The 12,323-nt window shown below is 30.5% G+C and overlaps 5 protein-coding genes and 6 non-coding genes across 11 annotated transcripts; 7 read left to right on the top strand and 4 right to left on the bottom strand. All coding sequences in view use genetic code 11, as the record gives it.

The window, feature by feature from the left end:
• The first annotated feature begins 1,975 nt into the window (after window positions 1-1,975).
• On the top strand, window positions 1,976-2,048 carry trnE-UUC. The gene has a single exon. It is a non-coding gene; the product is annotated as a tRNA-Glu (tRNA).
• A 71-nt stretch (window positions 2,049-2,119) lies between these two features.
• trnY-GUA lies at window positions 2,120-2,203 on the top strand. Its single transcript has one exon. It is a non-coding gene; the product is annotated as a tRNA-Tyr (tRNA).
• Window positions 2,204-2,635: 432 nt separating this feature from the next.
• On the top strand, window positions 2,636-2,709 carry trnD-GUC. The gene has a single exon. It is a non-coding gene; the product is annotated as a tRNA-Asp (tRNA).
• A 330-nt stretch (window positions 2,710-3,039) lies between these two features.
• psbM (photosystem II protein M) lies at window positions 3,040-3,144 on the top strand. Its single transcript has one exon. It carries the CDS (start codon window positions 3,040-3,042, stop codon window positions 3,142-3,144), a length of 105 nt encoding a protein of 34 aa, YP_009772710.1.
• Window positions 3,145-4,049: 905 nt separating this feature from the next.
• Window positions 4,050-4,145, bottom strand: petN (cytochrome b6/f complex subunit VIII). Its single transcript has one exon. The coding sequence runs from the start codon at window positions 4,143-4,145 to the stop codon at window positions 4,050-4,052; it is 96 nt and encodes a 31-aa protein (YP_009772709.1).
• A 1,049-nt stretch (window positions 4,146-5,194) lies between these two features.
• trnC-GCA lies at window positions 5,195-5,265 on the bottom strand. The gene has a single exon. It is a non-coding gene; the product is annotated as a tRNA-Cys (tRNA).
• A 1,681-nt stretch (window positions 5,266-6,946) lies between these two features.
• trnQ-UUG lies at window positions 6,947-7,018 on the bottom strand. Its single transcript has one exon. It is a non-coding gene; the product is annotated as a tRNA-Gln (tRNA).
• Window positions 7,019-7,606: 588 nt separating this feature from the next.
• Window positions 7,607-7,792, top strand: psbK (photosystem II protein K). The gene has a single exon. It carries the CDS (start codon window positions 7,607-7,609, stop codon window positions 7,790-7,792), a length of 186 nt encoding a protein of 61 aa, YP_009772708.1.
• Window positions 7,793-8,221: 429 nt separating this feature from the next.
• Window positions 8,222-8,332, top strand: psbI (photosystem II protein I). The gene has a single exon. It carries the CDS (start codon window positions 8,222-8,224, stop codon window positions 8,330-8,332), a length of 111 nt encoding a protein of 36 aa, YP_009772707.1.
• A 157-nt stretch (window positions 8,333-8,489) lies between these two features.
• trnS-GCU lies at window positions 8,490-8,576 on the bottom strand. The gene has a single exon. It is a non-coding gene; the product is annotated as a tRNA-Ser (tRNA).
• Window positions 8,577-11,542: 2,966 nt separating this feature from the next.
• Window positions 11,543-12,238, top strand: rps2 (ribosomal protein S2). The gene has a single exon. The coding sequence runs from the start codon at window positions 11,543-11,545 to the stop codon at window positions 12,236-12,238; it is 696 nt and encodes a 231-aa protein (YP_009772706.1).
• Window positions 12,239-12,323: the final 85 nt, after the last annotated feature.

The raw sequence follows: 12,323 nt of genomic DNA, 5'->3' as shown, positions 1-12,323 counted from the left end.
ATATCTCATTAGGATGTTTTTTCATTTGTATTATTAGAATTATATGCCGGAACTGTTGAATTTCCTAGAAATCTACCCCCATGATTGGAGAAAATTTCCTTCTATTTGTTTTTGTTTGATTGATTTTCTTTCATCTATATCAGAAACCCGTATTTAGTCGAATCAGAAATGATTCTATTATCTCTCTATTCGCAATTCAATATACAGAGAGATATACTACATATATCTGTATTTTATACGTCCCTCCTTCTATGATTTTTTGATATGAAGTTAGAATACTCTAACGTTCGATTCTTTTTTTTTCCTTAGAGCGCACAGATACAGACCTTATTATAACAAAATGAGAATCCAAAATCTATTTATTAATTTTAAATTCGATATTCATTTATAAATTCATTCAATAGAAATTTATAATTACTTATCCAATTTCTTTTGAAAATCCATCCAATTTTTGATAATTCTAATGGATATGTATAAATCGATATCGATACATTATTATTTATATTTATTTATATTTATTTATGTATAAAATGAAATTGGAATGTGGAAAATAGACCAGATTCATATTTATTCTTAGTCAATTTGAATTGACTTGAAATTGACTAAGAATGATATGGAATTAGTTGTTATGTTATTCCCGTCCACTACGATCTTTGGTTGACTTATTTCTATTAGATTCGTATATATATATATAATATATATATATAATATATATATATTTTCGAACCCCAACCGGGAGGTTTTATAATACAGTCAAATAGTTCGGGGTTCGAGTCCAACCCATTTTATTACTTAAAATAAAGTAGAATGAATCGAAATAATTCATAGATCCATCTATCTATGAATTATTTCGATTCATTCTACTTCAAATTTGGATATTCACTACTAATTAGTTACCCATTGATGCTTTCTATTCATAAACCCGTTTTTAAGAAAAAACGGATTTGCTAAAAGTGGAGGACTTGCATTTCGCAGATAACAAGGGTTATTATTTAGATAAAGGAGTCTATTTCAGGCGGGAGAGGGGGCTGCAAAGGGGGTAACCGGAGCAGAAGTTGATGAAAAGAATATATTTTTTAAGGATTACGGTTGAATTGTTGGACTACCATTCAACCGTCATTTCGAATCTTGAAAAAAGATTTTTTGAAACTGGCAAAAAAGAGTTTTCCAGTTTCCATTTTTTTTTAGAAAAAATGATCAAGAAAGCTTTGATGTTTTTAATTGAATCTCTAAAACGCCTTTTAAAAAACGAACGATTCTTCAATCGCTTCGCTTTTTACTTGGCTGTTTTCTTGATCTTTTGGGGCTTGGTCCATCTTCTTAAAAAGATGGTTCTAAATAGAATAATAGAAGGTGAATAGATGGAAATAATTCATAGATCCATATATCTATGAATTGATCTATTTATTATACCCCAATATACCCTATAATTATAATACCCTATAATTATATAAGGTAAAAATATCTCTCTTCTTTGTGAATTCTCATTCTTTTTTGAACACTTGAAATGGGAAACGGCTAACAAAAGAAATTGTATATTTTTTCTGATTCTTTTTTTTTTTTTATCTTTAGTCTCGTGGAGCCTAGCAAATAGTTAACTAGTTCTTTGGACAATGGAATGCATTTTTTCAAAACCGATTCGAATTGAAGTCGTCTTCATCATATTAACACTGAATGAAAGTCAAAGAAATGAGGTCTTAATGCCGCCCCTGTTCCAGCAAATCAATCATTCCCCGAAAGCATTCTCTCGTTATTATGTTTTTTTTCGCATTACTTATTTTTTTCTATTTTTTTTTATTCTAGATTGATGATTGGAATGAACTATTTCTAAATTTAAATGATGAATCAAAAAATGGTAAAGGATTCTGAAAGATGGGAAGATCCTTCTGATCGAATCATATCATTCCATTATATTGACAATTTCAAAAAACTGTTCATACTATAGAACATAGTAGAATGGCGGTCGGGCAAGTATGCCCCCATCGTCTAGTGGTTTAGGACATCTCTCTTTCAAGGAGGCAACGGGGATTCGACTTCCCCTGGGGGTAGGGTACTACGAAATGAAATGGATCGGGGATTATCAATAAAGACTAAAAAAAGACTAAAATGGATTCTTCCTGGGTCGATGCCCGAGTGGTTAATGGGGACGGACTGTAAATTCGTTGGCAATATGTCTACGCTGGTTCAAATCCAGCTCGGCCCAAAAATTTGCTGATCCACCATGAAATGATATAACCCATTTGGTGTTTTCTGAAAATCACCAATAGGCTCGGATACAGAAGAATATAATCTCGAGTGCTATTTCTTTTTTCCATATTACAAATTTTCCTCGGATTTTGCAAAATTCCGATCGGGATCTGTAAATATAAAGTCTAAGGAAAGGTTGAAAGTCAAAAAAAGAGTCTTTTTTGTTTCCTTGATTCATTTATTTTTCAATCAAGTTGGCAATAACGAACGGATTACGAGTAATCCGTGTCGATCTCGCTAAAGTCCAGACCCATAAAAATATATATCAATATATACATATAAGTCCGCCCCTTTCAGTTCCAGTACAGGGGTTCGAATCTCAAATAGAAAAAAAGCAAAGAGTTTGAATGAAATTGTAAGAATATGTATGCTATACGACTTTTTTCCTGGGATTGTAGTTCAATTGGTCAGAGCACCGCCCTGTCAAGGCGGAAGCTGCGGGTTCGAGCCCCGTCAGTCCCGACGGATACAAATCCAATCCAAAAAATATCAATTTCTTTTTTTGTTTAACGTAAAGGTTCGGACGAAGAAAGAAAAAGGAATTTTAGATTGCATCAGAAAGTTCTTTTTTTATTTGGTATGGATAAAAGATCTTCCTATGTTATACTATTTTATTCTCGACGCTGAATTGATTTGATAGCTCAGATATTGTTATTCGTGATATTGATCCGATTTGGTATTATCCAGATTTAATTTATACCATTGAATTTAGTGACGAAAGATTTCTCATTTCTATGGGATTAAATCCCGAAGTATTTATTAGAAATTAAAGAGAAAGAAAACATAGAGATTATGGAAGTAAATATTCTCGCATTTATAGCTACAGCACTCTTCATTCTAGTTCCGACTGCCTTTTTACTTATAATTTATGTAAAAACGGTAAGTCAAAGTGAATAATTATACTTAAACACGACTTCTGATTTTTTATCAACGAGAAAAAAAAAAATGAAAAAAAGGGGGATTTCCATTTCGGGTCTTTGTTGGAAATAAAATGAAAAAATGATCAGACTAGAATCAGTAGAATTCTATAAAATCCAGTATAGTATAGTAGAAAGAAATCAAATCTATTTCTTTCTATTATACTATCTATTTAGGGTAGGGTAAAAATAGAATGTTTTACTTATAAAAAAAAGAGGTTTAATATGGATGGACCAATCTATAAATTTCTTTTTATATAGAGATATCTATAGATATGTATCGATATAGATAGAATGTTATCCACATTTTTTCTTTGTTTCATCTAATCTATTATATATTGGTTCTAATCAATCTGAAATAATCAAAAAGCAACTTTTTTTTATTCTTCTGATTTGAATTTTTCGATTTCAGATTCTTTTCAGAATCCCGGTAAATAAGAAAATATATATATATAATCTTTTTAGTATTCCAAAAAAAGAATTGATTAAATTGATTAAATAATTGACAGATGATGCGGGGATTCTATGAAAAACTATTTCCTATTTCGAAAAGGTTGGTGGTAACCAGTTCATCGAAATAGAAATCTTAAAAAGAATTAGGTTTGGAATAGTAATCTGTTTTCAATTACCTGTATTCCCGGGACAGGAAGATGGTAACAATTCAAATATTTCTTTGATTTAAAGAGTATTTTTATTTTCTGTATTATACATAGAATACATTAGACCACTGTAATACAATAGAAGTTCAAAATGCAGATAGAATTGCATTTCATTAATGAGTATTAAACAGATAAAATAACTAAATTCACTATAGTTAAAAAATGGAAGAACCCAGTTCGAAAACAACGCAGACGGTTTGATCCCTTAACTCAATTAGTAGTACCCTTAGAGTCCACTTCTTCCCCATACTACAAGGGAAAGAGAAAATGTGAAAACAACCATTAAAGCAGCCCAAGCAAGACTTACTATATCCATATCAATTTTGTCTCCTATCATTAGCAAGAAATTATTTAATTATTTTTTACTCTTTACTAACTCATTTTTCTTGTATTATTTTCGTTTTTATTTTTCACTCAAAATTATATATAGAATCTTATAATAATAGTGGAATCGCTGGTACAGAGTCAAAAAAAGATTCCACCCTAATACCATTCACGAAACATCCAATTAAAACATCTAACAAGTTCTTATCTGATTTCTAATAGAATTGAAAAATGTTAAGTATAAATAAAAAATATCTTTGGAAGTTGGAAAGGAATGAATCATACTAAATAGGTAGGAATAAAAACACCTGTGTTTTATTTTGCCCCCCATTTCATTAAGTTAAAAAAAAAGTAAAAAATATAGAATCAAGATAGAAGATAGATTCCTTTGCATACTCTTATTTGTGCATCTCTTTTTTCCATTGGATCTAATCCTTATTGTATCCCGATTCGTTCTCTAAAACAATTTGAAAACTGCCTCTGAAATTCTTTTACTAGAGATTACAAAAAAGAAAGAATTTCATTTTTATTAGAATGGAAATAGAATAGAAATTTTTTTTGAATTGGATTAAATAAAAATGAAATTCATAAAAAAATCTAATTACATATTCAATTTCATTAATCTAACATCTAACAAATATGGAATAACTAAATGCAGAAGCGTTCATATACTTTACATAAGTTTGTATACAAGGTTTTTCTGCAACCCCTTCCCCAACTAAAAATGGAATTATACTGCTCGCCCGATCTATCCCTATCCAATGTAATTCAAGATCCAATCAGTAGAGGCACACTACAGTAGTAGTGGAGTGAAAGGACTATCATTTCAAGATTGATCTATTCCTTTTCCCTACTCTAATGAATTTTTGATTGAATCCGAGACGAAAAAATAGATAGCATTTGAGAGAACAAACCTCCCGATGCTTAGAATTTTGAATCAAACAAATCTCAAGAGCCCTTTCCCTAAACTTGCTTCTGCTGGAAAAAAAATAAAAAATTTTCTGTATCAACAAAACGGAATAAACTATTTTCATTCTCTTGTCGATCAGGCGACACCCGGATTTGAACTGGGGTAAAAGGATTTGCAGTCCCCCGCCTTACCACTCGGCCATGCCGCCAAAATGATACAAAAAAATATATAAGAATATCCCTCCTCGCAAAAAAAAAAAACAAATGCATACCTTTCAGTCGCAAAAGAAAAGTAAAAATTTCGGGACAAATAGCAACCGTTAACTACAAATTCCTGAATCATTCTTGAATTTGAATCTATTCTTTCTTAATGAGAAAAAAATAGAAATTGATACATAACCAATCGATATTATTATTCTTTTTTTTTAGAATCCTTCTCTATTTCAATTATAATAGCAACTGTTAATATATGTCAACTCAGAACATAAATTTTCACTGTTACATAGATATTATCTAATCGGGTATCTTATTCGTATATAATACCTATATTCTAATTCTAAATTATAGGGAATTTTCAAAAAATTCTCGTGCTTTCATTTTTTTTGCCAATTTTTCATTAAATAGATCGATGAATAGAAAAAATAAATTAACACGACACGTGCTGTCCCGAACAAAAAGGACTGCAATAAAGTAAGAGACATATATATATATAGCTATAGCTGAAGTTCGATTTATGCATGTTTAATAAATCCAAGTCTTTTTATGCACGGCGATCGTATTATCAAAGCTATAGCCCTTAGCCCAGGTAATTATATTGAAGCACAGAATTGGTTGAAGATCACAGGGCGTTTTGAATAAGAACACTGTGTTTATTATTTTGTTTTTTTTTATTCAATATAGTAGTCTCTCTATGCTATTCTCTATCTCTATAGAGAATAGCATAGAGAGAAAAAAAGAAATATATATATCAATAAACCCTACAAAGGAGCAGTTATGATAAAACGGCTTTTGGTGCAGGTGAAAAACACCTGCGAACGGTTCGTATCCGAATTGCTCTGGAAGATTTCTATTCAGAGAATACTTTTCGACATTATCACATACACATTTGTTAGTGATTTAAAACAATTTATAAGGATTTGGAGGCAAAAGCTAAGAGCCCTTTCCTACAAGCTAGTAGTACTTGCCTATGAAAATCCAGAACTATTATATCGGCTTTGTGTTTTATTAGTAGTTAGAATATTTTTATTAGTGTTATTAAGAATCATAATAATATTGATTTATGAAATGAGTCAAAATTGGTGGATTTTTTTTAGAAAATTCATAGATAAGATAGATCGAAATAATTCATCGATATATCACTATATTGATGAATTATTTCGATCTATTCATTCTACTTTTATATACTATATTTATTATAAAATTTTATTTTCTATTAAATTCTATTTTTCTTTTGAATTATTATGATATCGATGAATATGAATTGAATGATAATTAGAATGTTGACATGTTTCGTAAAGGGACCCCTAATGAAATTAAGAATAAGGGGGCGAATCTCATTTTTTTGAAGGTATTTTGACAAATAGATCTCGACAAAATTACAAAATTCATAAGACAAAAATGCATTGTGTAAGAATCCATAGTTTCATTCCTTTTTTTAGATGCGTTACCCGATGGATTCAAATGATGTCGAGTCAAGAGCATCGCGATTTCTATCTACTAATTGATTCTAAATAATAGCGGATGTAAGAATCCACGATTCAATCAATCCTATACCTATAGATAATATAACTATACTTTCTACTCGACAATTTATTTCTAAAGAAATTTTGTCGATATTCTATCAAAAATTAAGGTATTCTATTTTCATAGTTTGTAAATCTAAACTATGATCTGGGACGGAAGGATTCGAACCTTCGAATAACGGGACCAAAACCCGTTGCCTTACCGCTTGGCCACGCCCCATTTTCGATTCGACATTAATAAATACTAGTATGGGTTGTTCCTCAATTCCAGTTCTAAATAAATTCTATAGAATAAATTGTTACTATAATTTTTATATCCATAGATATCGATTCCATAGAATTCAATTAAGATATTGTATGAATATATGATTTCTTCTACTTTTTATTTTATTTCAGAATGAAATTGAACTTATCCGGTTGAAATCAAAGGGGGATTAGGGTCTGATCTTAGTTGATTCATTTTTTTCGTTTTATTCCCGATTTAGTAATGTTCATATCTATAAATATAAATTCAATATTTGAATTATTTATTTTCTATTTAAAAATCCATACTATATATATATATATAGATTTATAAATATATATATAGATTTCTAAATCAAAATTTCTTATATATTTCATTGTTATTGTTAATAGAAAAGTATAATAAATAATAATATATATATATAATTATTATAAATTATATATATATAATAAATCATATCATATATATAATAATATATTAACATAATAAAAAAAATACAAAAAAAATGAGAATTCAAAAAAAGCAAAAGTACAATTCATTTTCTTAAAGAACAACATTTTTGTTATGCTTAATATCTTTAGCTTGGTCTGTATTTGTATTCACTCTGCCCTTTATTTAAGTAGTTTTTTCTTGGCGAAATTACCTGAAGCCTACGCTTTTTTGAATCCAATTGTAGATTTTATGCCAGTAATACCCTTACTATTTTTTCTCTTAGCTTTTGTTTGGCAAGCTGCTGTAAGTTTTCGATGAGATCTTTAAATTTGAATAATATCCGAAAAAAATTCTGAATTTTTTATTCGAAAACTTAAATTATATATATAACATTTTAACATTTTTAAAGATCAGATAAGTCTTACAGTGTGAATCCTTGATTCCAAATCAAGAAATTTTTGGATAGACAATAAAAATTATATTATTCGATTGGAGTCCACCACCAATACGTAGATCTTGATTGTGGATATGAAAGAAAATTTTGGGTAATGTAATGGTAAAAAAAAAAAGAGCTCAACTCTTACTACAAATCAATTTCCTAAGTTTTTTTTTTGAAATTACTTCATTTCTTATAAACTTAGTATCTTTTATAAACTTAGTATCTATCAAAGGAAACATAATATGAAATAGAAGAGAATCTATTCTCTTTCTCTGTCGTTTTTTTTTAATTATCTTGGAGATTTTGTAATGCTTACTCTAAAACTATTTGTTTACACGATAGTGATATTCTTTGTTTCTCTTTTTATCTTCGGATTCCTATCTAACGACCCAGGACGTAATCCTGGACGTGAAGAATAATAAAATCTTTTTTGTTTTCCTTACTTATCCTGGATTTTGAACTCTTTTTTGTTTTTCTATCTATTTTACATCTTTAACTAGTAAAAACTAGTAAAAAAAAAAATGAAACAAACAGGGAAGAAAAACAAAAGAAAAAAATACCCAACCATCAATATAAAGGAAAGAGAGGGATTCGAACCCTCGGTACAAAAATTTGTACAACGGATTAGCAATCCGACGCTTTAGTCCACTCAGCCATCTCTCCCCAATTCAAAAAATAGAATTATTATGCTTATAATACATTGGATAAACAAAAAGAACAAAAAGTAGGGCTCAAAAAAAAAGCCTTCTATATATCTTATTTGATATTGATTGATATTCATTATGATATATTTTAGAAGGCTTTTTTTCTATTTTTTTTTTTTTCATAATTCTATATTAACTAATAATATATAATATATTGAATAAATTAAATAAATATATAGAAGGATTTCATTTTTTTATCCAGAGTCCAGCTAGGTACTGGCATGCCTTTTCCATGAATCCCGGATAATGATAACAATGATTTATTCTACTGTAATTAGATTTGAAAGAAACTTGCAATTTGTGATTAATTTTAAATTTATATTCACGAGTAATTAGTTACCCATTGATGCTACCTATTCATAAACCCGTTTTTAAGAAAAAACGGATTTGCTAAAATAAAAGTCGAGGACTTGCATTTCGGGGATAACACGGGTTATTATTTAGATAAAGGAGTCTATTTCAGGCGGGAGAGGGGGCTGCAAAGGGGGTAACCGGGGCAGATTTAAATATTCCTGTTTTTTTTTAATTTCCTTGAACAAGGTGTTCGAACTACGGGAACTATTCGGGATATTTCAAAAAAAGGCCGGTGTTTTTACTTAAATTATTCTTTTATTTAAAAAATAGAATCGTTGAAAATCGAATTTTTAAACAGTTTATCTACGTTTGATTGAGTTGCCGATGACGGGGTAACTGCTATATAATAGAATATAGAATTGAAATGGAACTGTCGTTTCTGTATACTCTCTCTGGTTCCGTTGCTACGGCACGCTTTCCACAATTGATCATATCATATAGATATCTTTTCAACATAGGTCATCGAAAGGATCTTGAAGACCCACCCAAGCACGAAAGCCGAGATCTTTCACAAAATAGGTTCCTATTCAAAGGGTGCATAACTGCATGGATAAGCTCACACTAACCCGTCAATTTCAGATCCAATTGGAGATTTTCTTTGGGAGGTATTGGGAAGGAATTGGAATAATATGGATGATATTGATATTGATCATTCATACAGATACAGAAGATAAAGGTTCTTTAGATTGATTTAAACAGTCTATCTAGACGATAGGCGTAGATAAACGAAGATTTCGCATAGTATAGTACTTTAATGATCAAAAAAGAAATCGGATTTCTTTCGTACCTTTCGATCAATGAGAAAATGGGTCAGATCTTAGAAAACCGAGGAATACAATTATATATATATACAATTACTAAATTACATATTACATATATAAATAGATATTAAACTAAACTAAATTCTATTCCAACAAGAAGGCATACATACAATAGATTCTATCCAATTACAAAATTACATATATAAATAGATAAATAGATATTAAACAAAACTAAATTCTATTGCAACTAAGGAGGGAAATATGACAATAAAAAACATCAAGATCAATTCGAATCTTGTAATGGAAAATAAAAGAAATTAACTATCATGCTTGCTATGTTCTTACCCCAAAGCAAAGTAAGATAGACAACCGCATCTTCGAAGGTGCATTTTTATTATGATCCAAAATGGAAACGATGAGGAATCTTGGACGGATTTATACCGTCGACTTTCCGAAGAAAGACTTTTATTTTTAGGTGACGAAGTAAACAGTGAAATATCAAATCAATCGAATGGTCTAATGATATTTCTTAGTTTACAAGACCCGAGATTTGTATCTGTTTATAAATTCTCCGGACGGAGAGGTAATATCCGGAATCCCAATGTTTGATACATCGATTATTCCCAGTATTTTCATGATTGTTCATGAAAATACTATAGCCGATGTACTATTGTGGATCCGTATCCAGCACGCACTGGGTATAAATCCCTCCCTGAGAAGGGGGAGAATTATAGATATAATCCTCCAATTGCTTGTAGACCAAGGACGGATCGAAACCGTCCAAAAAGACCTTTTTGTTTGGACGGTCCGATATAAGTCCAAACATTTCCGAATCACCCTACCTCCAAACCGCCGAATCCCGATCACGTGGGCGAAAGTCGGCAAAAGTCGGGGAAGAGGAAAAAAAATAAAAAGAATATATATATTTTTATAAAATAAAAATTTGAATTCAGAATTGTATCTATTTTTTTTTTTTACAAATAGAATTCTGAATTCGAATTAAGAACCGGGCGGAGAGGTAATATCCGGAATCGCGATGTTTGATACTATGCAATTTGTAGAAGCAGAAGTATATACAATATGCGTAGGATTAGCCGCTTCAATGGCATCTCTTATTTTGCTCGGGGGAGAAATTACCAAACGTCTAGCATTCCCTCACGCTTGGCGCCAACGATTCTTTTTTTGTAGAAAAAAAAAAAAATAAAGAAAAAAAATCCTATGCCTACGCTAATATTAAGTAAAAAAAGCATGGCACTTCGAGTTCGATATGCAAAAATAACTTTCTTGCAAAACCATTAGATTATATATCGAAAGAGGAAGTATAAAAAAAGGGGTATTTACGATTTTATCGGATCTATCTATAGGGCCTTTTTTAGTGTCACAATCTTTTTTTGTTTTCTGTTTTCATCCCAGAAAACTTTTCACAATATTTTTTTTACTTATTTGTATTTGAAAAAAGAAACTTTGGGATTGCTGAATCAAAAACGAGGAAATAAAAGAGCAACGGAATCATCATAGTTATAAAATTTTTATTATCAAACAAAAAAGAAAGGTGGTTATTGGATTATTTACCGAATCTGGGTCTGATAGACCCGGTATATTTTATATTTCCTCCACGGACAAAATAGATTTCATATTTATAATAGAGCCGTATGCTATCTAAAAAAAAAATATTAGAACTAAATGAATGGCCTGATTATATATTTAAAGGCCAATCGTCTATAAAAGAGAAGGTTCCATTGGAACAATTATTTATTGCTATTTCAGGATACTTGGTCTCTTTTTTTTCAATAAAAAAGTGTGGGGATAAATGACAAAAAGATATTGGAACATAACTTTAGAAGAGGTGCTGAAAGCTGGAGTTCATTTTGGCCATCGTACTAGGAAATGGAATCCTCGAATGGCACCTTTTATATTGGGAAAACGGAAAGGTATTCATATTATAAATCCTATTCGAACTGCTCGTTTTTTATCCGAAGCTTGTAATTTGGTTTTTCATGCAGCAAGGAAAGGAAACCAATTCTTAATTGTTGGTACGAAAAAAGAAGCAGCCGATTCAGTAATACGGGCTGCAATAAGAGCTCGATGTCATTATGTTAATAAAAAATGGCTCGGAGGTATGTTAACGAATTGGTATACTACAGAAACGAGACTTCGTAAGTTCGGCGACTTGAGAACGGAGCTAAAAACGGGGAAAATGAACTCTCTTCCAAAAAGAGATGCCGCTAGGTTGAAGAGACAATTATCTCATTTGGAAAGATATCTGGGCGGCATAAAATATATGACAAAGTTACCCGATATTGTAATAATCCTTGATCAGCAAGAAGAATATACGGCTCTTAGAGAATGTATCACTTTGGGAATTCCAACGATTTCTTTAATCGATACAAATTCTGACCCAGATCGCGCCGATTTTTCGATTCCGGCTAATGATGATTCTAGAGCTTCAATCCGCTTCATTCTTAACAAATTAGTTTTTGCAATTTGTGAGGGTCGTTCTAGCTAGATACGGAATTTTTGATTAATAATAAGATAAATAAATTTTTAGATTTGGTTGGGCGGTCATAGATTTATGGAATCGGTTATTATAG

Source organism: Trifolium pratense, plastid (genome assembly GCF_020283565.1).
Source record: "Trifolium pratense plastid, complete genome".
Classification (NCBI taxonomy): domain Eukaryota; kingdom Viridiplantae; phylum Streptophyta; class Magnoliopsida; order Fabales; family Fabaceae; genus Trifolium; species Trifolium pratense.
This window is presented reverse-complemented; position numbering and strand designations above follow the sequence as displayed.